Source organism: Ceratotherium simum, chromosome 1 (genome assembly GCF_057802395.1).
Source record: "Ceratotherium simum simum isolate JZ-2026a chromosome 1, ASM5780239v1, whole genome shotgun sequence".
Lineage (NCBI taxonomy): Eukaryota > Metazoa > Chordata > Mammalia > Perissodactyla > Rhinocerotidae > Ceratotherium > Ceratotherium simum.
Genome location: NC_141900.1, coordinates 16537924 through 16562884, shown reverse-complemented (window position 1 = coordinate 16562884; position 24961 = coordinate 16537924). Strand labels below are relative to the sequence as shown.

The window sequence follows — 24961 nt, the reverse complement described above, 5'->3', positions numbered from 1 at the left end:
CACACTATGATTTCACTACCATCATTTTCCCTTTGTGTTTAGCTAATTTGAATTAAAATGAACTAAATTATATGGTGAGCTATTTATTTAAACATGAATATTCACCTCAATGCTTCATAGGAAGGCAGTATGTCTGCTAGTTTTCTTTCATTATTCATTGAGTCATTCAAGATAAACTCAATCATGTGTTGTGGGAATGGTGCTGTTTGGGGTGGAAACTGGCTATTTGTGCAGATCACAACAACTCCATGTGTGTTTGTTCTAAGAATGGGCCAAACGACAGAAATGCAACTGGGGTGGTCACTGGGAGGCCGGGTCCTGACCAGGAAGAGCTTCCCATGGAGGAGAAGGGTGAGGAACAGCTCCAGGGTCTGCCTTGGGACTGAAACCTCGGGAGCTCAACGGTGTTGTCACAGTGAGAACGTCCTGTTTCAGGAGTGGAGTCGCAGATACACCAAGCCCACAGATGATGTCTAAGCCAGACGTCAATGTATTAATTTAACCTGAGCAAGAGCTCTCATCCAGACATGCTGGGCTCAACCAGTAGATGCCGCTGATCCTCATAGGAAGCCAAGGCTCACCCAGAAGTGGGCTCTCAGAGCACAGACCAAGAAGAAGGAAGCGTGTAATTTTAATGTGCTGCCATGAAGTAAAACTGTGAAAGACTAAAGCATTGATCTCAACAGTAGATCTCTCCTTCCCCCTGGGACTGGACAGATTGAGTCTGTGGGCTGGGCACCCACTCTGTACCATGCTGGGGTGGGTGGGGTTGGGGACATTTGCTCTTTATGCTCACATTGCTGAACAGCCCTCTTCTTTTTTTTTTAAATTTTTTGTTTATTGCAGTAACATTGGTTTATAACCTTGTATAAATTTCAGGTGTACGTCATCAAACTTCTATTTTGAGCCCAATCACACTTTCAACTGATGTTAATGCCCTCTATTAAGCCTTGCTCAGGTTGACTCTGACTCATTAGGGGGACTTATGTGATTCAGTATATGACATTCAATTACACAGTTGAACTTGGGGCCTCTGTATCTCTGTGTTCTTGGGAGGGAAAAAGCACATCACTATTGCCCACATCTATAGTCCATCCATGCCACCAGGTTCATGGGCACAGATCTGTGTCACCCAGTCTACACTGAGAAAATGAAAGCAAAAGGTACCAGCCTCAGTAAATCAAACACCATGGACGAGCCCAGATACTTGGAGGATTGTTAGGATTATTTTAGTGCTCCAAGATATCCTGTCTGCTCTTTCCTTCAGAACAGGTTCATGAGAGTGGACTGAAATGCAGCATCTGAACAGTCCTGGGCCTGAGATTCCCAACTCATGCCATAGCTAATTGGAGTAACATTGTATGTAAAAAGCAGGGAACCTGCTACCCAACACCCTAACAGTATAGTTGATAGCAATTGCATGTGTGTGTAGATGGGTATTTTCCTCCCATTAGCTGTGGCTTTTTGAAAGTGAGCAATATTGGTTGTGGATTAACTGTCCTTAATTTATTTATGACACCATAGCCACTGCTTGCGCAGCCACAACCAGTAGGGGTTGGTTTGACTTTGAGCATTTTCCAAGAATCAACCACATTGGAAAGAGCATGTAAACAAAAGAAGCCTGAGAAAATAACACACCATCAACTACACCAGCGACCTCCCACCACCCAGGCTGTTTCCTCCACCACCACCTGTGCTCTCCCTCCCTGTACCACCAAGTTCAGGGCAGCCCAAGCCCAGTGTGGAAGGAAGTCTCTAAGAAGTGTGAAGCCACACGAGACACTGCCTAGTACTGCTCTGCCCAAGACTCTCGAACCATTTCATTAGCAGCCCCCCAAAAAGCAGTTGCAAATCTACAACACCCCCTCATAGAATAAATTAGGGTTTCCATACTGTTGGAAACAAAGGGAGCAATTACAGTAATGACAGAGTAAATACACACGTAATAAACATAGGTACACCCACGAGTCCCTAAGAAAATTCTCACTGACTCCTTGTAGGTTGCCTTTAGTAAGGAAGCAGCGCACCTTTTGTTTTGTTCTGTCTTTCCCTGTTGAAACTGGGTGAAGAGAAGGCCACATGATATTGGGTAATAAAACACTGGCTCTGACTTCAGAGGGACCTGGCTTTAAATGACGATTACTTACAAAATAGTGATCTTGAGAAAGAAGTTAATCTTCCCAAATCTGTACAGTGTGGACCATAATTAGACCAACCTCTGGGGCTGTTAGAGGGTTAACGGGGCTGCCTGGGACGAAGCAGAAACTCACTGAGTCCCTATTCCATCCACACACAACCTCTCTGTGGGGAAATAAGATCAGAGATGACTGTCAGTGCTTTTTGTTGTGGAGTATCTACTATTCAAAAGTAGACCCGCCAACAGCGGATGCTAATGCAGCTGAGGACTTGCAAGCACCAGGCACTATTATGTCATCTAATCCACACACTCCAGGAGACAGCGCGCTGTAACTCCATTCTACAGATGAGGAAGTTATGGCACAGAGAGTTCAAATAGCTGGCCTGAGGTCACATAGATGCTAATACTAGACCTTGGATTCAAACCCAGGTACTCAGGGTTCAGAGTCCAGGGGCATAACCCCTCCACCATGATGCCCCTTGGTGTTAGTGCAGGTCTCATGGGGTTATTGTGAGGAGCAGGAAACACGATGCTTGTGAAACAGTAGTGTAGAGCTGAGCACACACAGTGCAAGTCATATTAGATGTTATACTGGCAGTATCGGAATGTCCCAAACCAAATGAGTCTGAATCTGGTGACCCTTGAAAGAGCGGTAACCTGGTTGCCTTCATTTGACTGTGGTTCCCTTTGGAGCCAGTGCCCCAAAGAAAGCATCATAACCACTATCTCAGGGAAAGAATTAGAACTGTGGCATTGACCATTATGACAACCAACACTGGATTTGATAGCTCAGTTGTCATGCTGTTTCTTACCCTGGACTTTCAATGAGATTTAATCAAATTCAAGTACACACAGAAAAATGTAAGCTTTTGATTTTTGTTTATTATGCCTGTTATGAAAAACAAAGTACAGAATTCAAGTAGGAAATTCTGGCATCAGGATTTGTAAAATGGAAGACTTCAAGGCAGTCATCTGGGTAAAGGGCACTAAGGGATATGACTAGAAGCTGCATGCTGTCTGTACTCTGAAGGCATCACTATTTGGGTTGCTGCATGAGCTGATGAAGATCATGGAGACAGTGGTGCTAAAGGACTATCCCTCGGCCTCGCCCTGGAGTAATGGCAGAATTCATTGTTAGAGAGTAAAATTTTCTGTTTGCCCAGTGGTTTGAGAAACCATTACACAATAATGACATAATAGAAAAGTACACACGTGAACTGAAATAACCAAACCCAGAGTGAAAGCCCAGCTAGATCCTCAGGAGAAACTTTTACGTAAAATAAATGAAGAAAAGTTGACTTCTTTGTGCCACCAGCTGTTACAACACTCTCCATTGCCAAAGACTGCTGTTCTCCTTAACAGACAGAAGGCGAAGATGGCGAAGTAGACCACGCTCTTGAGGAGGAGGAGGACGTAGGTGTAGTAGGCACAGGTGATGGTGAGCTGAAACTGCAGGGCGTCTAAGAGAAGACGTTTGATTAGTTTCACCTTTTCTTTTGAAAGGATGGGACGTATTAATGGGAGGATGGTCACGGTTATTTATTTCAAATGAGCTACATTGCAGTGACACCCCGCACCACCAAAACCCAAAGTAAACATCTACTCCCCACACTACTATAGGTAACACCAACAAGACAACTCAGAATCCAGGTTACAGGTCGTGTCAATCAACAACCTCTGCTAAATTCACTTAGAACATTCCAAAATATGAAAAGTAAGGTTATGTTTTTAACGAATGAAAAAAGCATTTCTGATAAATAGCTTTTACCATTTCTTCACCCCTACTATGTCTCTAAGTAATAGTAAGAGCTAATATTCATTAAAAACTAAACAAACGCTAAACACTTGTTCTGAGAGCTTTGCACGCAAAACTTTAATCTTATTTGATTTTTACAATAACCTGTGAGATTACTACTGGCATTCCCATTTTACAAATAAATTGAGGGCAGAGAGAGAAGTAATTTGCCTGATGTCATGTATTTAGTACGTACCAGAAACCAGATATCAATCCCAGCAACATGACATTAAAGAACACATTCTTAGCCATTCCGTAATTCTGCATCTCCGAGTGCAATAAATACCACAGACATCAAATGGTTAAGCATAAATATAAAGCTGAATTCTGATTCAGAAGCCTCTGGGCCATTACATGTTGTGCATGCAATGAGATTCCTATGAAGGGTACAATCCATGGAAGTTTGGTGGTGTTCACAGTGGGGTGGGTGGGAGGTTTTAGTGAAGAGGGCATTATATAAAATGGAAGAGTGGTTAATCCAAATTCTCTGAAACTTTAGGAGGTCATGGTTCATACATCTGTCCTTCCCAAATGTCTCTCATTGTGGCTATGATGTCATAGGATACTTGCACTTAACTGTCTTTGTAGTTTTGCAAAAAATACATGATATCAAAAAATAACTAATGACAATATTGGTGAGCCAGAATGGCTATTCAGTGAACCACAAGGCTGTGTCTCTACATGAGAAAATCTCCCTTTTATATGTGTTATCTTCAAGAGTCAGAACCCCAGAATCATTATCTCTTGTTGTGGAAAGGGATCTCAGAGGTGATGTGTTCATAACTCCTTGCCCTTGGTCAGGTAACGTGTTATCTGAGGTCCAGAGCCCCCTTGATACTGGAAATGAAGGAAAGATCAGCAGGGTTAGAGCCAATGCTTCTAGCAACTTTCTTTGTACATCTATTGGGAAAAAGGCCAGAAAACAGTGCTGATTCTGTGCCAGCTAAATGAGACACCCCATGCTAGACATTCCACATAGGTGACCTTATCTCTTCAATAACTGAGTTAGGTGTAACTATTCCTGGTTGGCAGATGAGAAAAGTGTTGCTCAGAAAATGTAATTTTCCTATATTGATGCAACTAATCATTAAAAGAACTGGGGTTCAAGTCCAGTCTGTGATACTGTGAAGCCCGTGCACTTATCCACCCCCCACAATGTGTCCATCTTATCTCAGGGCCTTGGCTTGGGGGTTTCTTGCTCTAGGACTATACCTTAGAGGAAGAGAAGACAATTGAGTAAGTGTATGAACTCTTAATTCAGATAGCTTGGGTTGAAACCTCAAATCCAGCTGTGTGGCATGGGACAAGGGACTTAATTTTAGCTCATTGATTAGCTCATTAAAATGGGGAAAAAATTATTCTATCACTTCATAGCATTATTATGAGAATTAGACAAGAAAATGCATGCATAACCAGCATAATGCCTTCTGTATAGGAAGCTCTCAGTATGTGTCATTTCATGTTATTAGCTACTAGCAAGGACCAAAGACTTAAAAAAAATCTAGAAGCACCTTGATACCATGTGTTTGCCAGTCATTAGAAAACAAACCAGACGAGCGAATTAAGTCCATTGTTGAAATAATCCAGAGCCCATCACTGCACTCTCTAATTTACAGTCATCTCATCCCCAAACCAGCATTTACTGTATTAAGATGACTCTCAGGAAATGATGGATTGATTTAAGGTAACACTCAGTCTAATCTGCAACATCCAGCCATTCTAGTTTTACTACCTTAAGCCAAGGAGGTTCAAAAGTTTATGAACAGGAAACAAATGCTGTAGCATGACGTAAAGGCAAACATAAACAAAAACGTACTTATACCATCTGTCCGACAAGCTTTTGTGGAATTAATGGCAGTGACCTCTAGAAGAAATGAGAGCAAGTATTAGTCAAATGTTCTTGCATATCCTTTCACAGTGTGATACATATATAAAATCTGACAACAGAGAGACAGGAGAGATATTCATTAAAAATATGAGCCCCACTGGGGGCCAGCCTGGTAGCGTAGTGGTTAAGCACACGCACTCCGCTTTGGCGGCCTGGGATTCGAAAGTTCAGATGCTGGGAACGGACTTATACACTGCTCATCAAGCCATGCTGTGGTGGCGTCCCACATACAAAATAGAGGAAGTTTGGCACAGATGTTAGTTCAGGGACAATCTTCCTCAAGCAAAAAGAGGAAGATTGACAACAAATGTTAGGTCAGGGCCAATCTTCACAAAAAAAATATGTATGTGTATATGTATATTTTATATGTATACAAAATATATATATATATATAGGAGCCCCACAATTCCAACAACAATTGGTCTTATCGACTACGAAGAAGGGAAGTTCCACAGAAAATTTGATCAGGAGGGAGAAATATGCTACAGAATGACATGGAAGTAAACATATACAAAAAGTTACCACTATCCTCTTTTGGAAAAGCTTTCATAGAATCAGCAGCGGTGACCACTAGAAGAAATGAGAGCAAGTATTATTCAAGTGTTCATGCCTATCACTTGACAGTGAGATGCATATGTGTATGTGTGTGTGTGCGTGTGTTTAAACAAACACAAAATCTGCCAACAGAGAGACAAGTGATATTCATTAAAAATATGAGCCCCGCAATTGAAGAAATAATTGGAGTTATCAACTATGAACCAGGGAAGCGCCAAAGGAAATTTAAACAGGAGTAAAAGAAATATGACAGCATGCCACGAAGGCAAGCATATAAAAAACTTACCACTTTGCTCTGTTGGGTAAGCTCTTGCAGAACCAGGAGAAGTGACAACTAGAAGAAATGAGAGTAAGTATTAGTCAATTGTCACACCCATTATTTGGCAGTGTGTGTATGTATAGAAGAATATATATGTATACAGAAACTGCTGACAGACAGAAGAGACAGTCACGAAAAATATGAAAATTATGAGCCCCACAATGCCAGGAATAATTGATCTCTTGTATTTTAAGCCTGAGAAGTACAAAAGTTAAGTTGATCAGGAGGGAAAAAAAGTCTATAGCATGATAAAGAAGCAAACATAGACAATAACTTACTGCTTTCATTTATCAGATAAGCCTTCGTAGCATCAATAGTAGTGACAATTGAGGTGACAGCTAGAAGAAATGAGAGGAAGTATCGGGAAATTATTCAGGCTCATTAATCGACAGTGTGTGTATGTGCTTATAAGAGTGTGTGTGTACGCATGCACACACACACACACACAAACACTCACATGATCAGGAGACAGGAAGACCATCCTTAAAAATATGAGCCCTACGATTCCAGGAATAGCTCATCTGATTCTATGTGATCCAGAAGATCTAATTCATGGATTGTGTTCCTGCCCATGAAGATGTTGCCCTTCATAAAGGATACATTTTTTTCTTCTCCATCACAACTGGGCGGTAATATCCAAGACTATCCTGTTTTCCATCAGTATTCACAGCTCCTAGCACAGTGCCTGCCACAAAGGAGGTGCTGGAGAACTACTTGTTGAATGGAAAAATAAACAGAAAATGTGGCTGCTCTACAGTCTTCAGCACATGTTGCCGACATGAAGAGTTGCTGCCAGAATCAATTCATCAAATCTTAGAATCCACAACAGATTCTCAGGTTTGAAGGAGTCTGGTTTAGACAAATTTCCCATGAGAGCAAAGGAATCAGGCAGACCTTTCCAAAGCATGCATAGACCAATAGCCCCAATCATGCACATGATTTTCTGGAGCTGTGGTGTTTATGAACATGACAACAATATGAATAAAAGCCAGGAGCTATTGAGTGATTATTACTGCACCAGGCACTGTGTTAAATGCTTCATGTGCATTATCTCCTTTAATGCTCCGGTCACACTGACGTGAGTTGTAGTTTGGAGGACTCCTTGTTGCAAATGAGGAGAAAAGATTGGGAGAATAAGTAAGCTGCTGAGAGTCACACCAGTGACGGCAGGGCCGGAGTTCAAAGGATCGTTGCGGCAGATGCAGTGAGAGAGAGCACATGGAAAGTGCTTTGTAAAAATAACCCCTAGAAATAGAAAATAATCTATAGAGAAACAGCATATCTTCCACCATTGTGGACACTAAGAACATCTCCCCTTCCAGATGTGTTAAATATTCTCAGCAAATGAGCTTTTCATTACAGGAGCTCAGCATTTCAGGGCAATTCTTTCCAAAGATAGACAGATAGGCCAAGTCACATTTATACTTCTTTGAATATATATTCCCTGAGGTGAGACTTAGCAAAATCTAATAAGAAAAGAAGACAAACAAACAAAGATAAGAATTTTTTTTAATGACAATTGACTGTTGGAGGGAGGAAAACAGAGTTGAAACAATTGTTTTAGTTTATCCTTTTTCTAATAGATGTGTTCCTATCCATACCTATGTGGTTCTGGTATGGAATTTTATGCACTCAGTGAGATCTTTTTTTGGTGGCTCTAAACCTGGATTTCATTCCAAGAACGAAAATGTTAACATAGTCGTGTGTTGATTTTAAAATATCCTCAAGAACTGACTTGAACGTGTCTTCAAGTCTCTTTCTTTTCCTTAACGGTGACTTATTCATTAAAGATAAATAAAACTCTCTTATCACCATGCGCTGATGGAGGTAAAAACAATCAAGTAACAATTTTTCATAACAAAATCTGTGTATGTATCTAAGTTCTCTTTCTCAACCAAGGTTGGTCAAAAACTTGGACCAGACTAGTTTCATCTTCTTCAAAGTCACTTCATTGGTTTGTGCTTCCAAGTTATATTCTTAGCTCTTATCAAGAACAAAAAGCTTTGAAGGATCAGCATTAAAAATTTGCTGTAGCATGACATTCACAGAAATGTCTTCATTACCTTTGTTGTCCTGAGAAGCTCATGGGAGATATTTGCTTCAGAAATCAGGTACCACGTAAAACACAATATGAACTGGAATTTCTCTGTGATAATCATCACCAGCAACTTACTGTACATCCTATTTTTCCATCATCACTAGGAAAATCAAAACCTAACAGGACACTTCAGCCCAGCGGTTATATTAAACTTGCACTTTGCATATTTGCTTCTCCTCTGTTTCTTAGCTGTAGAAACAGTAAACTGCGGCTATTGTTGCAATCTTACGTTAGTTGGTTTTAGGAAAGCATATTAAAAAGTACAGTAAATACGTAAATAAATATGTCTAAGTTATGTTTCCAAAAGCAAGTGATTTCACTGACATGATTTCATGTACTTTTCCTCACGGTCCCAAGAGAACGCCAAGGCAAGTGTTTGAACCTAAGTTGGTCACTGATGACACTAAGGGTCTGAGAAGATAAAGATTGACTTCAGAGATTTGGACTGGTGCACAGCAAAGGTCTTTGCATATTTTGTTATGTGCCTGTTCCCCACTGCTTCAAAAGGGCTTGTGAACCGTAGGGATAAGTACAAACCATCCTACTTATTTATGGGTGCTCTATTGCCTTTGGTCTGTTATGTTCACACTCAGGACTTTAAGTGCTGAGTCTAGTGAGGCATGGGACTCCTGCTGTGACCAAGGCCCATTCAGCACTGTGTCTACTCTGTCTAAATATGTGAAGCATCTGCATCAAAGGGACTCCTTTGGGACATCATACCTGAATCATGAGTGACTGTGAGTGACAAGGAAAAGAACGTATTGTCTTACAACCGTGCATCCTCCTTGGGATAGGAATTCACGCCAGTGTGCTTATCCACACATCCCTCCCAGGCTTGGCACAGGCCAGTACTATAATAAGTGTTTGCTGAGTTGCCTTTACCAATGGCAAGAAATACATTCGTTATGTAGAATGCAAGTATGTGTGTAAGCAGTAGCCTCACCCAATCTCTAATTATGAAATTACACCTTACTGGTATTAAAAATAAAAGTCTGGAAAACATAAGGCCATCATAAAACTGCTGTGGCCTAATTATTCGAGTTTTTCTTGAGCTGCCACGTGGCTCCCTCAAGTGAACACCGTTTGGTCACTTAATAATGTTTTTGGGGTCGTGCTCTTAGTACAATAAGGTGAAACTAAGAGTGACTCTTCTTGCTGCATAGAACATTCCTTAAAGATGTATAATTGTTCTTATTTCCTGATGAAGTAAGATTGTCAAAAGTGGAATCTCTTTTTGAGCATTGCTTGTGTTCTAAGTTGCTAGGCTCTTTCACGTATCTTGTTTCATTTAATCCATGCAACTACCCTAAAACACTTCATTGTGACCGTAGATTTTGGAGGATGAAACTCAGGCTGAGAAAGGTTAAGTCAATTTTTCTTCTTCTTTTTCTTTTTCTTTTTCTTTTCCATGTTCCAAAGCCTATCCTATTTTAATTCTATGGGCATATAGAGGGATATTTATTCTATCAATAAATGGAACATCACTTAAGATGGATTTATATTTGTTTAATTAATGAAAATGATGGTGAGCCCGACTGGTCTGCATTGAACCACAAGGCTGATTCTCTCTTCCTGAGAAAATTTCCCTTTTACATGTTTTATCTTCAAGAGTCAGACTCCAGAATCTTCAGCTCCTCTTGTGGAAACGGATCTCAGAGGTGATATGCTCATAACACCTCACTCTTGGTCAGGTAAGGTGTTAGCTGAGGTCCAGAGCCCCCTTGATATTGGAAATGGAGGAATGTCACCGGGGCTCGAGCCAATGCTTCTAGTTACTTTCTTTGTACATATGTAGGGAGAAAGGGCCAAAACCTAGCACTGATTCCGTGACAACCAAATGAGACATCCTATGCTAGCCATTCCTCATAGGTGACCTTACCTCTTCCATAACTGAGTTGGGTGTAATTATCCTGGTTGGCAGGTGAGGAAAGTGTTGCTCAAAAAATAAGAAATTTTCCTATATTGATGCAACTAATCATTAAAAGAACTGGAGGTCAAGTCCAGTCTGTGATACTATGAAGCCCATGCACTTACCCACCCCCCACTGTGTGTCCATCGTGTCTCAGGGCCTTGGTTTTGGGGTTTGGGGCTGTAGGACTATATCTTAGGAGAAGAAGAGAGAACTGAGTAAGTGTATCAACTCTTAACTCAGATTGCTGGGTTAAACCCCAGATCTAGCTGTGTGGTATGGTGCGAGGGACTAATTAACTTTACCTCATTTTCAACATCTATAAAATAGGGAAAAAATATTGTACCACCGCATAGGAGTGTTATGAGACTTAAACAAGAAAATGCATGCGAAACCCAGCACAATGCCTTCCGTATAGCAAGCTCTCAGTATGTATCAGTTCATGTTATTAGCTACTAGCAAGGTTCAAAAACTTCAAAAAAAATCTAGAAGCCCCTGATGTCACATATTGCTCAGTCATTAGAAACAAAAGCCATGCAAATGAATGAAGTCCGTCGCTGAACTAATCCGGAGTCCATCACTGCACCATTCTTGATTCAGATGGTGAGGTTGAAACTCTAGATCTAGCTGTGTGGCATGGTGCAAGGGACTTAATTAATTTTGGCTCATTGCCCTCATCTATAAAATGGGGAAAAATATTGTACCACTTCCTAGGAGTATTACGAGAATTAAACAAGAAAATGCATGCAAAACCCGGCACAGTGCCTTCTGTATAGGAAGCTTCAGCCTGTGTCAGTTCAAGTTATTAGCTACCAGCAAGGACCAAACACTTAAAAAAAATCAGAAGCACCTTGATATCACATATTCCTCAGTCATTAGAAACAAAAGCTGCCCAAATGAATGAAGTCCGTTGTTGAAATAATTCAAAGCCGGTCACTGCACCCTCTAATCTACAGTCGTCTCAGCCCCAAACCAGCCTTTACTGTACTAAGATGACTCCTAGGAAATGATGGATTGATTTAAAATATCACTCAGTCTATTCTGCAACATCCAACCATTCTAGTTTTTCTCTTTTAAGGCAGGGAAGTTCAAAAGGTAAGTTTCTGCAGAGGAAAAAAGGCTATAGCTTGACATAAAGGTAAACATATACAAAAACTTAAGGCTTTCATCTCTTAGATAAGCATTTGTAGAATTAATGGTAGTGACCTTTACATATATATATACAATCTGACAACAGAGAGACAGGAGTAATAATCATTAAAAATCTGTGGCCTCGGGCCAGCCCCGGTGGCCTAGTGGTTAAGTTCGGCGTGCTCCACTTCAGCAGCCTGAGTTTGGTCCCAGGTGCAGACCTACACCACTCGTCTACCAGCGGCCATGCCATGACTGCGGCAGCTCACGTACAATGTAGAGGAGTATGGCAACAGATGTTAGCTCAGGGCGAAAATTCCTCAGCGAACAAAAAAAAAAGTACCTTACAATTCCAGGAATAATTTGTCTTGCTTACTATAAACCAGGAAAGTTCAAAAGGTAATTTGACCCAGAAGCAAAAAAATGCCATAGCAAGACATGAAGGCAAGCATATAAAAAACATACCACTTTGTTCTGTTGGGGAGGCTGTTGCAGAAGCAGTAGCAGTGAGAACTAGAAGAAAGGAGCCCAAGTATTAGTCAACTGTCCATGTCCACTATTTGACAGTGTGTGTGTATAGAGAGGAATATAGACATATATATAATCTGCTGACAGACAGGAGAGGTAGTCACAAAAAATATGAAAATTATGAGCCCCACAATTCCAGGAATAATTGGTCTTTTGTATTTTAAGCATGAGAAGTACAAAAGTTAAGTTGATCAGGAGGGAAAAAAAGCCTATAGCATGACAGGGAGGCAAACATAGACAAAACTTACCACTTTCCTCTGTCGGATAAGCCTTTGTAGAGTGAATAGTAGTGACAATTGAGGTGACGGCTAGAAGATATGAAGGGCAGTATTAGTCAATTATTCAAGCCCATTATTTGACAGTGTGGGTATGTGTTTGCACCAGTATGTGTGTATGTGCGCACACACACACACACACACACAAACATAATCTGCTGACAGAAAGACTGTCCCTAAAAATATGAGCCATATGATTCCAGGAATAGATCATCTGATTCTATGTAATTCGGTAGATCTAATTCAGGTATTGTGTTTCTGCACATGAAGACATTGACCTTCATGAAGGATACATTGTTTTCTTCTTTATCACAATGTGACGGTAATATCCAAGACTATCTTGTTTTCCATCAGTATTCATAGCTCCTACTACAGTGCCTGGCACAAAGGAAGTATGGGAAAGATACTTGTTGAATGGAAAAATAAACAGAAAATGTTGCTGCTCTACGGTCCTCAGTACATGTTGCTGACCTGAAGAGAGGCTACCAAAATCAATTCATTAATTCAGAATCCACAGCAGAATCTCAGGTTTGACGGAGTCTGGTTTAGGCAAATTTCCCATGAGAGCAACAGAATCAGGCAGACCTTTTCAAAGCATGCATATGCCAATATCCCCAATCATGCACATGATTTTCTGGAGTGTGGTGTTTGTGGACATGACAACAATATGAATCAAAACTATTGAGTCGTTATTACTGCACCAGGCACTGTGTTAAATGCTTCACGTGCATTATCTCATTTAATGCTCCAGTCACAATGATGTCACTTGTACTTTGGAGGACTCAGTGTTACTAACAAGGAAATAAGGTTGGGGGAATAAGTAACTTGCTGACACTCATACCAGTGACGACAGCTTCAGCATTCAAAGGATCATTGTAGCGGAGTCAGTGAGATAGAGCTCATGGGGAGTCCTTTGTAAAAATACCCGCTAGAAATAGAAAACAATCTATAGAGAAACAACATATCTCCACCATTGTGGACACTAAAAACATCTCCTCTTCAAGGTATGTTAAATATTCTCAGCAAATAACCTTTTCATTACGGGAGCTCAGCATTTCAGGGCAATTCTTTCCAAAGATAGAAAGATAGGCCAAGTCCCATTTACACTTCTCTGAATATATACAATGGGAGGGGAGACTTATCTACAGTATAAAGTAAAAGAGGCAAACATGCAAAGATAAAAAGTTTTTTAAAGATAATTGACTGTTGCATGGAGGAAAACAGAGTTGATACCATTGTTTTGGTTTATTCTTTTTTTACTATATGTGTTCTTGTCCATGTGGATATGTCTCTGGTATGCAATTTTATGCACTTATAAAGAGTGCCTTATGATCTTTTTTTGGTGGCTGTAAAATTGGGCTTGATGTAAAAGATTTGGAACAAATTCCAAGAATGAAAATGCTAGCATAATCATTTTTAAGTGTAAAAACGTCTTCAAGAACTGACTTTAACGTGTCTTAGGAATCTCTTTTTTTTCTGTAGCAGTGACTTATTCATTAAAAGATAAATCAAAATCTCTTATTACCATGCATTGATTTTGGTAAAAACAATAAAGTAAACATTTTCCATAATAAAATCTGTGTATGTATCCTAAGGTCCCTTTCTCAATCAAGGTTGGTGAAAAACTAGGACCAGACTAGTTGTATCTTCTTCAAAATCACTTCATTGAATTATGCTTCCAAGTTATATTCTTAGTTGTTATCAAAAACAAAAAACCCACAAGAATCTGCATTAGAAATTTATTGTAGAATGCCATTAACAGAAATGACCTAATTAGTTCCGATGCCCAGAGAAGACCATGGGGGGCCTTTGTTTCAGAAATTAAGTGCTGAGTAAAACAAGTTATGAACTGGAACTTGTCCATGATATTCATCAGCATGGAACATACTATACTTCTTATTTTCCCTTGATCACTAGGAAAATCAAAACCTAATAGGATACTTTATCCAGGTAGTTAATTAAACTTATATTATGCTTATTTGCTTCCCCTCTGTTACTTGGTGGTGGAAATCATAAATTAGGGCTGTTGTTTTAATCTTAAGATAGTGAATTTTAGGAAATGATATTAAGAAATGCAGTAAATACATAAATAACTAAATCCATGTTATGTTTTCAAAAGCAAGTGTTTTCACTGACATTATTTCATTTGCTCTTCATCACAGCCCTTCAAAAAAGCCAAGGCCAGTGTTCGAACCTAATTTGATCACTGAAGAAACCAAGGAGCCGAAAAGATCAAGACTGACTTCGGAAATTGGGACTGGTGCACAGCAAAGTTCTTCGCACGTTTTGTTCTGTGCTTGTTCCCCACTGCTTCAAAAGGGCTTGTGAACCACAGGGAAAAGTACAAACTGATTCCTTCTTATCTATAGGTGCCCTGGGGCCTTTGGTCTGTTGTCTTCATACTCAGGACAGCAGGTCGTGAGTCTAGTGAGTTACAAGACCTCTGCCTGGACCAAGGCACAGTCAGCCCTCTGCCCACACTGTCTAAAAATGCGCAGCATCTGCATCAACGGGAGTCCTCTGGGACATCATGCCTGAATCACGAGGGACGCTGAGTGATTAGGAAAAGAATGTACTCTCTTACAACGGGGCATCCTCCTTGGGACAGTAATTCATCCCAGTGTGCTCATCCACACATCTCTCCCAGGCCTGGCACAGGCCAGTAAGTGTTTGCTGAGCTGCATTAACCAATGGCAAGAAATACATTCATTACGTAGAATGGAAGTACTTATGTACACATTACTTTCACTCAATCACTAATTATGAAATTTTACCTTACAGGCCAGTACTGCAGTAAATGTTTGTTGAGCTTCATTTACCAATGGCAAGAAATACATTCATTACGTAGAATGGAAGTACTTATGTACACATTACTTTCACTCAATCACTAATTATGAAATTTTACCTTACAGCGGTATACAAAATACAAATCTGGAAAACCTAATACCATAATAAAGCAGCAGTGGCCAAATTATAGGATGTTTTGTTGAGTCGCCATCCCCATCCCTCAAGTGAACACCATTTGGGGACATAATAACATTTTTGGGCATTATACCAGGGTATAGCAAGATGAAAGTGAGAGTGACTTTGCTTGCTGAGTAGAACATTCCTGAAAGATGTATAATTGTTCTTATTTCCTGATGAAGTAAGATCATCAAAAGTGGAATCTCTTTTTGAGCATTTCCAGTGTCCTAAGTTGCTAGACGCTTTCGCTTATCTTGTTACGTTTAATCCATACGACTACCCTAAAAAACATCATTGTGACCTTAGTATTGTGGAGGATGAATCTCAGTTTGAGAAAAGTTAAGTAAATTTTTCTTTTTCTTTTTCTTTTTTATGTTCCAAAGCCTATACAATTTAAATCCTGTGGGCAAATAGAGAGACAATTATGCTACCAATAAATGGAACATTTATGAAAGGTTTATATTTGTCTAATCAACTATAATGATATAAGCCAGACCAAGTATTCAATGAATCACAAGGCTGAGTCTTCTCCTGAGACAGTCTCCCTTTTACATGTTTTATCTTCAAGAGTCAGAACCCCAGAATCATTAGCACTCTGTGTGGAAAGGGATCTCAGAGGTGATGTGTTCATAACTCCTCGTGTTTGGTCAGGTAACGTCTTACCTGAGGTCCAGAGCCCCCTTGATATTGGAAATGGAGGAAAGATCAGCAGGGCTAGAGCCAATGTTTCCAGTCACTTTCTTTATAGATATGTAGGGAGAAAGTGCCAGGAACTAGTACCGATTCAGTGCCAGCTATACCAGACATTCCACGTAGGTGACCTTATCTCTTCAATAACTGAGTTAGGTGTAATTATCCTGATTGGCAGATGAGGAAAGTATTGCTCAGAAAATGTAAATAAATTACCCAAATTCATGCACCTAATCAGTAAAAGAAATACTATTCAATCCAGTCTGTGATTCTGTGAAGCCCGGGACTTACCCACTCCCTACCATGTGTCCGTCGTGTCTCAGGGCCTTGGTTTTGGGATTTTTTGCTCTAGGTCCATATCGTAGAGGAGGAAGAGAGAACTGAGGAAGTGTATGAACTCTTAATTCGGATGGCCGGGTTGAAACCTCAGATCTAGCTGCGTGGTGTGGTGCAAGGGACTTAACTAATTTTAGCTTATTGTCCTCATCTATAAAATGGGGAAAAAATATTGCACCACCTCATAGGAGTATTACGGGAATTAAACAAGAAAATGCATGCAAAACCCAGCACAATGCCTTCTGTATAGGAAGCTCTCAGTCTGTGTCAGATCATGTTATTAGCTGCTAGCATGGATCAAAGCTTAAAAGGAATCTAGAAGCCCTGTCTTACCAAGTTTTCCCAGTCATTAGAAACAAAACCTGCACAAACGAATGAAGTTCATTGTTAGATAATTCAGAGCCTACCATTGCATCCTCTAACTTACAGTCATCTCATCCCAAAACCAGCATTTACTGTGATAAGACGACTCCTAGGAAATGATGGATTGATTTAAAATATCACTCAGTCTATTGGAACATTCAGTCATTCTACTTTTCCTATTTTAAGGCAGGGAATTTCAGAAGTTAAGTTTATCCATATGATAAAACATCTATAGCATGAAATAAAGGCACACATATCCAAATCTTAATGGCTTTCATCCTTTAGAAGGCTTTTGTAGGATTAATAGCAGGGACCTCTAGAAGGAATGAGATCAAAATTTACTCAATTTTCACGCCTATTAGTTGACAGTTGAAACATGTATCTGTGTGTGTGTGTGTGTGTGTATAAATATGTACATATACATATGTAAACTGCCAACAGAGAGACAGGAGAGACACTAATTAAAATTATGTGCCCTACAATTGCTGGAATAATTAGTCTTGTCCACTATAAACCAGGGAAGGTCAAAAAGTAATTTGACCAGGAGAGAAAAAAAATTCCAAAACATGGCATGAGGGCAAGCAGATAAAAAAACTTACCCCTTTGCTCTGTTGGGGAAGCTTTTGTAGAACCAATAGCAGTCACCTCTAGAAGAAAGGAGACCAAGTATTAGTCAATTGTCCATGCCCATTATTTGACAGTGTGTGTATATATAGAGGAATTAGATGTACATAATATGCTGAAAGACAGGAGAGACAGTCACCAAAAATATGAAAATTATGAGCCCCACAATTCCAGGAATAATTAGTCTCTTGTATTTTAAGACTGAGAGGTCCAAAAGTCAAGTTGAGCAGGTGGGAAAAAAGCCTATAGCACGACAGAGAGGCAAACATAGACAATAACTGACTGCTTTCCTCTGTCCGATAAGCCTTTGTAGAATGAATAGTAGTGACAAATGAGGTGACAACTAGAAGAAATGGGAGCAACTGTTAGTGAATTATCCATGCCCATTGCTCGACAGTGTGTTTACGTGTTTACAAGAGTACGTGTGTATGCATACAAACACAGACACAAGCCGGTGCCAGAGAGACCATCCTTACAAATATGAGCCCTACGATTCCACGAATAGCTCATCTGATTCTACGTAATTTAGTCGATCTAATTCATGTACTGTGTTTCTGCACATGAAGATGATGACCTTCGTGAAGGATACATTGTTTTCTTCTTTATCACAACGGGACAGTAATATCCAAGACTATCTTGTTTTCCTTTTGTATTCACAGCTCCTAGCACAGTGCCTGCCACAAAGGAGGTGCTGGAGAACTACTTGTTGAATGGAAACATAAACAGAAAATGTGGCTACTCTACAGTCTTCAGCACAAGCTGCCGATATGAAGAGTTGCTGCCAAAATCAATTCATCAAATCTTAGACTCCACAACAGCATCTCATGTTTGAAAGAATCAGGTTTAAGAAAATTTCCCCTCAAAGCAAAGGAATCAGCCATACCTTTCCAAACATGCCTATCCCAATATCCCCAGTCATGCACATGATTCTCCTAGTTGTGGTGTTTGTGGACATGACAGCAATATGAATAAAAGCGAAGCGCTATTGAGTGATTATTACTGTGCCAGGCCGTGTGTCAAACGCTTCACATGCATTATCTCATTTAATGCTCCAGTCACACTGACATGAGCTGTATTTTGGCGGACTCCTTGTTAAAAATGAGGAAATAATTTGCGAGTACAAGTAAGTTGCCCAGAATCATACCAGTGACAACAGAGCCAGCATTCAAGGGATCATTGTGGGCATTCAACGAGATAGAGCATGTGGAAAGTATTTTGTAGAAATAACCCATAGAAATAGAAAATATTCTATAGAGAAACACCACAATTCCACCCGTGGTCACTGAAAATGTCTTCTCTTCCAGGTATGTTAGATTCTCTTAGCAAATGACCTTTTCATTACAGGAGACCAGCATTTCGGTGCCATTCTTTCCAAAGATAGAAATTTAAGCAGAGACACACTTAGAGTTCTCCGAATATATAGAATCTGATGTGAGAGCTATCTATGATGTAAAAAAGGAAAAGGGCAGCATAGAAAAAGAAAAATTCTTTAAAGATAACTGACTGTCTGATGGAGGAAACAGAGTTGAAACCACTGTTTTCCTTTATCTTTTTTTTTTAAACTAGATATGTTCTTGCCCATAAGGATATGGTTCTGGTATGCAATTTTATGCACACAATGAGGGCTTTTTTTGGTGGCTACAAAAGTGGGTTTGAGGTATAGGATTTGGAATAAATTCCAAGAATGAAAAAGTTAGCATAATCATGTTTAAGTGTTAAAATATCTTCAAGAATTGCCTTTAACGTGTCATAGACGTCTCTTTCTATTCTGTAACGGTGACTTCTTCATTAAAATATAAATCAAAATCTCTTATTAGCATGCAAGGATGGAGGTAAAAACAATCACGTAACAGTTTTTCATAATAATTTCTGTCTATGTGTCCTAACTTCTCTTTCTCAAGCAAGGTGGATCAGAAACTAGTTTTACCTTCTTCAAAATAGCTTCCTTGATTGTGCTTCCAAGTTATACTCTTAGCTTTTATCAAAAACAAAGAAATTCCAAGAAACAGCACTCACTGCAAATTTGCTGTAGAATGGCACTAACAGAAATGTCCTCGTTAGCTTTGTTGCCCTGAGAAGCCCAAAGGAGACATTTGTTTCAGAAATTAGGTGCCAAGTAAACCATACTGTGAACTAGAACTTCCCTCTGATAATCATCATCATGGAACTTACTGCAAGTCTTATTTTTCCCCGGTCACTAGAAAAATGAAAACCTAATAGGACACTTAAGCCCAGTGGTTTTATTAAGCTTATGCTTTGTATATTTGCTTCCCCTCAGTTTCCTAGTGGTGTAAATCATAAATTAGGGCTGTTGTTTTAATCTTACGATAGTGAATTTTAGGAAATGATATTAAGAAATGCAGTAAATACATAAATAAATACATCCATGTTGTGTTTTCAAAAGCAAGTGTTTTCACTGACGTTATTTCACTTGATCTTCATCACGGCCCCAGGAGAGAGCCAAGGCAAGTGTTCGAACCTAATTTGATGACTGATGAAACTAAGGATCCGAGAAGATAAAGACTGACTTCAGAGACTGGGACTGGTGTACAGCCAAGGTCTTCACACATTTTCTTCTGTGCTTATCCCCACTGCTTCAAAAGGGCTTGTGAACCACAGGGAAGAGCACAATGTGAACCACAGGGAAGAGTACAAACTGACTCCTTCTTATTTATGGGTGCTCTGGGGCCTCTGGTCTGTTTTGTTCATTCTCAGGACTCAAGTCCCGAGTCTAGCGAGTTACAGGATCACTGCTGAGACACAAGCACATTCAACCCTCTGCCCACACTGTTAAAATAAGTGCCGCATCAGCATCAAAGAGACTCCTTTGGGACATCATTCCTGAATCACGAGTGACCGTGAGTGACTACGAAAAGAATGTAGTCTCTTTATAAGAGTGCATCCTCTTTGGAAAAGGAATTCACCCCAGTATGCTCATCCACACGTCCCTTCCAGGCCTGGCACAGGCCAGTACTGCAGTAAATGTTTGTTGGGCTGCATTTACCAATGGCAAGAAATACATTCGTTATGTAGAATGGAAGTATATGTGTACACGTTACTCTCACCCAATCTCTCATTATGAAATTACACCTTGCTGTGGTGTATAAAATTCAAATCTGGAAAACCTAAGACCGTAATAAACTGCAGAGGAAAAATTATTCGATTTTTTGCTGAGCTGCCACGTGGCTCCCTCAAGTGAACACCGTTTGGTCACTTAATAATGTTTTTTTGGGGTCGTGCTCTTAGTACAATAAGGTGAAAGTGAGAGTGACTCTGCTTGCTGAGTAGAACATTCCTGAAACACGTATAATTGTTCTTATTTTTTGATCAAGTAAGATCCTCAGAAGTGGAATCTCTTTTTGAGCATTTCTTGTGTGCTAAGTAGCTGGGTGTTTTCACCTATTTTGCTTCAGGTAATCCATATAGCAACCCTAAAAAACAGAATTGTGACTTTAATATTTTGGAGAATGAATCTCAGGCCAAGATAGGTTAGTTAAGTTTTCCTTTTCTTTTTCTTTTCCGTGTTCAGAGCCTATACTAGTTTAATCCTATGAGGACATAGAGGAACATTTATACTACCAATAAATGGAACAAGATTTAAGAAAGATTTTGATTTGTTTAATTTGATAATGATGGTGAGCCAGACTGGTATGCATTGAACCACAAGGCTGAGTCTTTTCTTGTGGAAATTTCCCTTTTACATGTTTTGGGTTCAAGAGACAGAACTCCAGAATTAGTAGCACTTGATGTTGAAAGGGATCTCAAAGGTGATGTGTTCATAACTCCTTGCCCTTGGTCAGGTAAGGTGTGAGCTGAGGTCCAGAGCCCCCTTGATGTTGCAAATGGAGGAAAGATCAGCAGGGCTAGATCCAATGCTTCTAGTCATTTACTTTGTACATATGTAGGGAGAAAGGGCCACATACTAGTACTGATTCTCTGCCAGCTAAATGAGACACCCTGTGCTAGACATGCCACATGGGCCACCTTCTCTTCAATAACTAACTTAGGTGTTATGATCCTGGATGGCAGATGTGGAAATGGTCTCTTAGGAAATGTGAGTAATTTTCTTATATCAATGCAACTAATCATTAAAGGAACTGGTGTTCAAGTCCAGTCTGAGTTACTGTGAAGCCCATGCACTTACCCACCCCCCACCATGTGGCCATCATGTCTCAGGGCTTTGCTTTGGGGTTTCTTACTCTGGGACTATATTTTGGAGGAAGAAAAGAGAACTGAGTAAGTGTATGATCTCTTGATTCAGATGGCCATGTTGAAACTCTAGATCTAGCTGTGTGGCGTGGTGCAAGAGACTTAATTAATCTTAACTCCTTGTCCTCATCTATAAAATGCGGAAAATATATTGCACAACCTCCTAGGAGTATTATGAGAATTAAACAAGAAAATGCATGCAAAACCCAGCACAATGCCTTCTGTATAGGAAGCTCTCAGTCTGTGTCAGATCATGTTATTAGCTGCTAGCATGGATCAAAGCTTAAAAAGAAATCTGGAGGCACCTTGATATCACAAATTCCTCAGTCATTAGAAACAAAAGCCACACAAATCAATGGAATCCATCGTTGAAATAATTCAGAGCCCGTCACTGCACCCTCTAATTTACAGTCATCTCATCACCAAACCAGCATTTACTATCTTACTATTACACCTGTGGAATGATGAGTTGAATTAAAATAACACTCAATCGATTCTGTTACATCCAGCCATTCTAGTTTCTCTTTTTTAAGGCAAGGAAGTACAAAAGTTAACTTTATCCAAAGGAAAAAAGTGCTATAGCATGAAATAAAGGCACACATATCCAAATCTTAATGGCTTTCATCCTTTAGAAGGCTTTTGTAGGATTAATAGCAGGGACCTCTAGAAGGAATGAGATCAAAATTTACTCAATTTTTCATGCTTATTAGTTGACAGTTGATATACACGTATATATATATTTGTGTGTGCATATACATATATATATATATATATATATATATATATATATATATATATATATATATATAAGCTGCCAACAGAGAGACAGAAGAGATACTCATTAAAAGCATGTGCCCTAGAATTCCAGGAATAATTGGTCTTGTCTACTATAAACCAGGAAGTTTCAAAAGTTAATTTGATCAGGACGGACAAAAGTGCCATAGCATGACACGAGAGCAAGCATATACAAAAACTTACCACTTTGCTCTGTTGGGGAGGCTTTTGTAGAGCCTATAGCAGGGAACTCTAGAAGAAATGACAGGAAATATTAGGCAATTGTCCGTGCCCATTATTTGACAATGTGTGCATATATTAGGAATATATACATATATTCATATGTACACACATGTATATAATCTGCTGACAGACAGGAGGCAGAGTCAGTAGAAATATCAAAATTATGAGACCCACAATTCCAAAAAGAACTGGTCTTTTCTACGTTAAGCAGGAGAAGTTCAAAAGTTAAGGTGATCAGGAGGGAAAAAAAGCCTATAGCATGACATAGAGGCAAACATAGATGATAACTCACTGCGTTTATCTTTCAGATAAGCCGTTGTAGGAGCAATAGTAGTGACAATTGAGGAGACAACTAGAAGAAATGAGAGGAAATATTAGTCAATTTTTCATGCCAATTTTTCGACCGTTTGTGTATGTGTTTATATGAGTACGTATGCCCACACCCACACAAGTATAATGCAGTGCCAGAGAGACCATCCTTAAAAATATGCGCCCTGTGATTCAAAGAAGAGTTCCCTGATTCTGTGTAACTCAGTAGAACCAAATTCACATATTGTGTGCACGTGAAGATGTTGACCTTCATGAAGAATACATTTTTTTCTTTATCGCAACTGGATGGTAATATACAAGACTATCTCGCTTTCCTTCTCTATTCATAGCTCCTAGCACAGTGCCTGAGACAGAGGAGGTGTTGGAGAAATACTTGTCCAATGGAAAAATAAACAGAAATGTGGCTACTCGACAGTCTTCAGCACACGTTGCTGACATGAAGAGCTGCTGCCAAAGCCAATTCATCAAATCTTAGAATCCACAACAGCATCTCATGTTTGAAAGAGTCACGTTTAACAAATTTCCCATCAAAACAAAGGAATCAGCCATAGCTTTCCAAAGCACGCATATCCCAATATACCCAACTCATCCACATGGTTTTCTGGAGCTGTGGCCTTTGTGGATGTGACAACAAGATGAATAAAAGCCAAGAGCTATTGAGCGATTATTACTGAACCAGGCACTGTGTTGAATGCTTCACTGCATTATCTCCCTTAATGCTCCAGTCACACTGACATGAGTTGTAGTTTGGAGGACTCAGTGTTACAAAAGAGGAAAGAAGTTTGGGAGAGTAAGTAACTTGCTGAGAGTCATACCAGTGATGGCAGAGCCAGCGTTCAAAGGATGGTTGTCGAGGATTTAGTGAGATAGAGCTCATGGGGAGTCCTTTGTAAAAATACCCGCTAGAAATAGAAAACAATCTATAGAGAAACAACATATCTCCACCATTGTGGACACTAAAAACATCTCCTCTTCAAGGTATGTTAAATATTCTCAGCAAATAACCTTTTCATTACGGGAGCTCAGCATTTCAGGGCAATTCTTTCCAAAGATAGAAAGATAGGCCAAGTCCCATTTACACTTCTCTGAATATATACAATGGGAGGGGAGACTTATCTACAGTATAAAGTAAAAGAGGCAAACATGCAAAGATAAAAAGTTTTTTAAAGATAATTGATTGTTGGACGAAAATAGATTCCAAACCATTGCTTTGTTTTATCCTTTTTCTGCTACATGTGTTCTTGTTCATATGGATACGGTTCTGGCATGCAATTTTATGCACTCAGTGAGATCTTTTTTCGGTGGCTGTAAACCTGGATTTGAGGTATAGGATTTGGCATAAATTCCAAGAATGAAAATGGTAGCATAATCATGTTTATATGTGAAAATATCTTCAAGAACGGACTTTAATGTGTCTTAGAAGTCTCTTTCTTTTCCTTAACAGTGAGCCATTAATTTTCAGATAAACCAAAATCTCTTATTACCCTACATTGATTGAAGTAAAAACAATAATGTAACAATTTTCCATCATAAAATCTGAATATAAAATTATGAACTGGAACTTCTCTCTGATAATCATCATCATGGAACTTAACATGTCTTATTTTTCCCTGATCACCAGAAAAATCAAAACCTAATAGTACAGCTCAGCTCTGTGGTTATACTAAACTTGTGCTTTGCATATTTGCTTCCCCTCTGTTTCTTAGCTATAGAAATAGCAAATTGGGGCTGTTGTTTTAATCTTACGGCAGTGAAACTTAGGAAGGGATATTAAAGAACACAATGAATACATA

General features: G+C 39.5%; 2 protein-coding genes across 2 annotated transcripts in view; both read right to left on the bottom strand.

Moving 5' to 3' along the window:
- Positions 1-3067: 3067 nt before the first annotated feature.
- Positions 3068-10848, bottom strand: LOC147918141 (uncharacterized). The gene is made up of 6 exons (XM_087434006.1): positions 10827-10848; positions 6973-7032; positions 6662-6709; positions 6343-6390; positions 5749-5796; positions 3068-3597 (listed from the first exon to the last, which is right to left on the bottom strand). Exons 1-6 carry the CDS (start codon positions 10846-10848, stop codon positions 3395-3397), a joined length of 429 nt encoding a protein of 142 aa, XP_087290132.1. The 3' UTR covers positions 3068-3394.
- Positions 10849-10940: 92 nt separating this feature from the next.
- Positions 10941-24961, bottom strand: part of LOC106803710 (uncharacterized) — a 34217-nt gene continuing 20196 nt past the window's right edge. The window contains exons 6-10 of the mRNA XM_087434004.1: positions 23131-23190; positions 22800-22847; positions 17588-17635; positions 12609-12668; positions 10941-11020 (exon numbers count right to left, since the gene is read on the bottom strand). Of these exons, the coding sequence (XP_087290130.1) occupies positions 10941-11020; positions 12609-12668; positions 17588-17635; positions 22800-22847; positions 23131-23190 (296 nt within the window). The remainder of the gene's footprint in view (positions 11021-12608; positions 12669-17587; positions 17636-22799; positions 22848-23130; positions 23191-24961) is intronic.

Coding starts and splice junctions, on each gene's coding strand:
- LOC147918141 (XM_087434006.1), bottom strand. CDS start 10,848: ATGGACACACAGTGGGGGGTGG. Junction 7,033..10,826: donor GGACACACAGTGGGGGGTGG/GTAAGTGCATGG, acceptor CATTTCTTCTAG/CTGTCACCTCAATTGTCACT. Junction 5,797..6,342: donor TTTTCCAAAAGAGGATAGTG/GTAACTTTTTGT, acceptor CATTTCTTCTAG/AGGTCACTGCCATTAATTCC.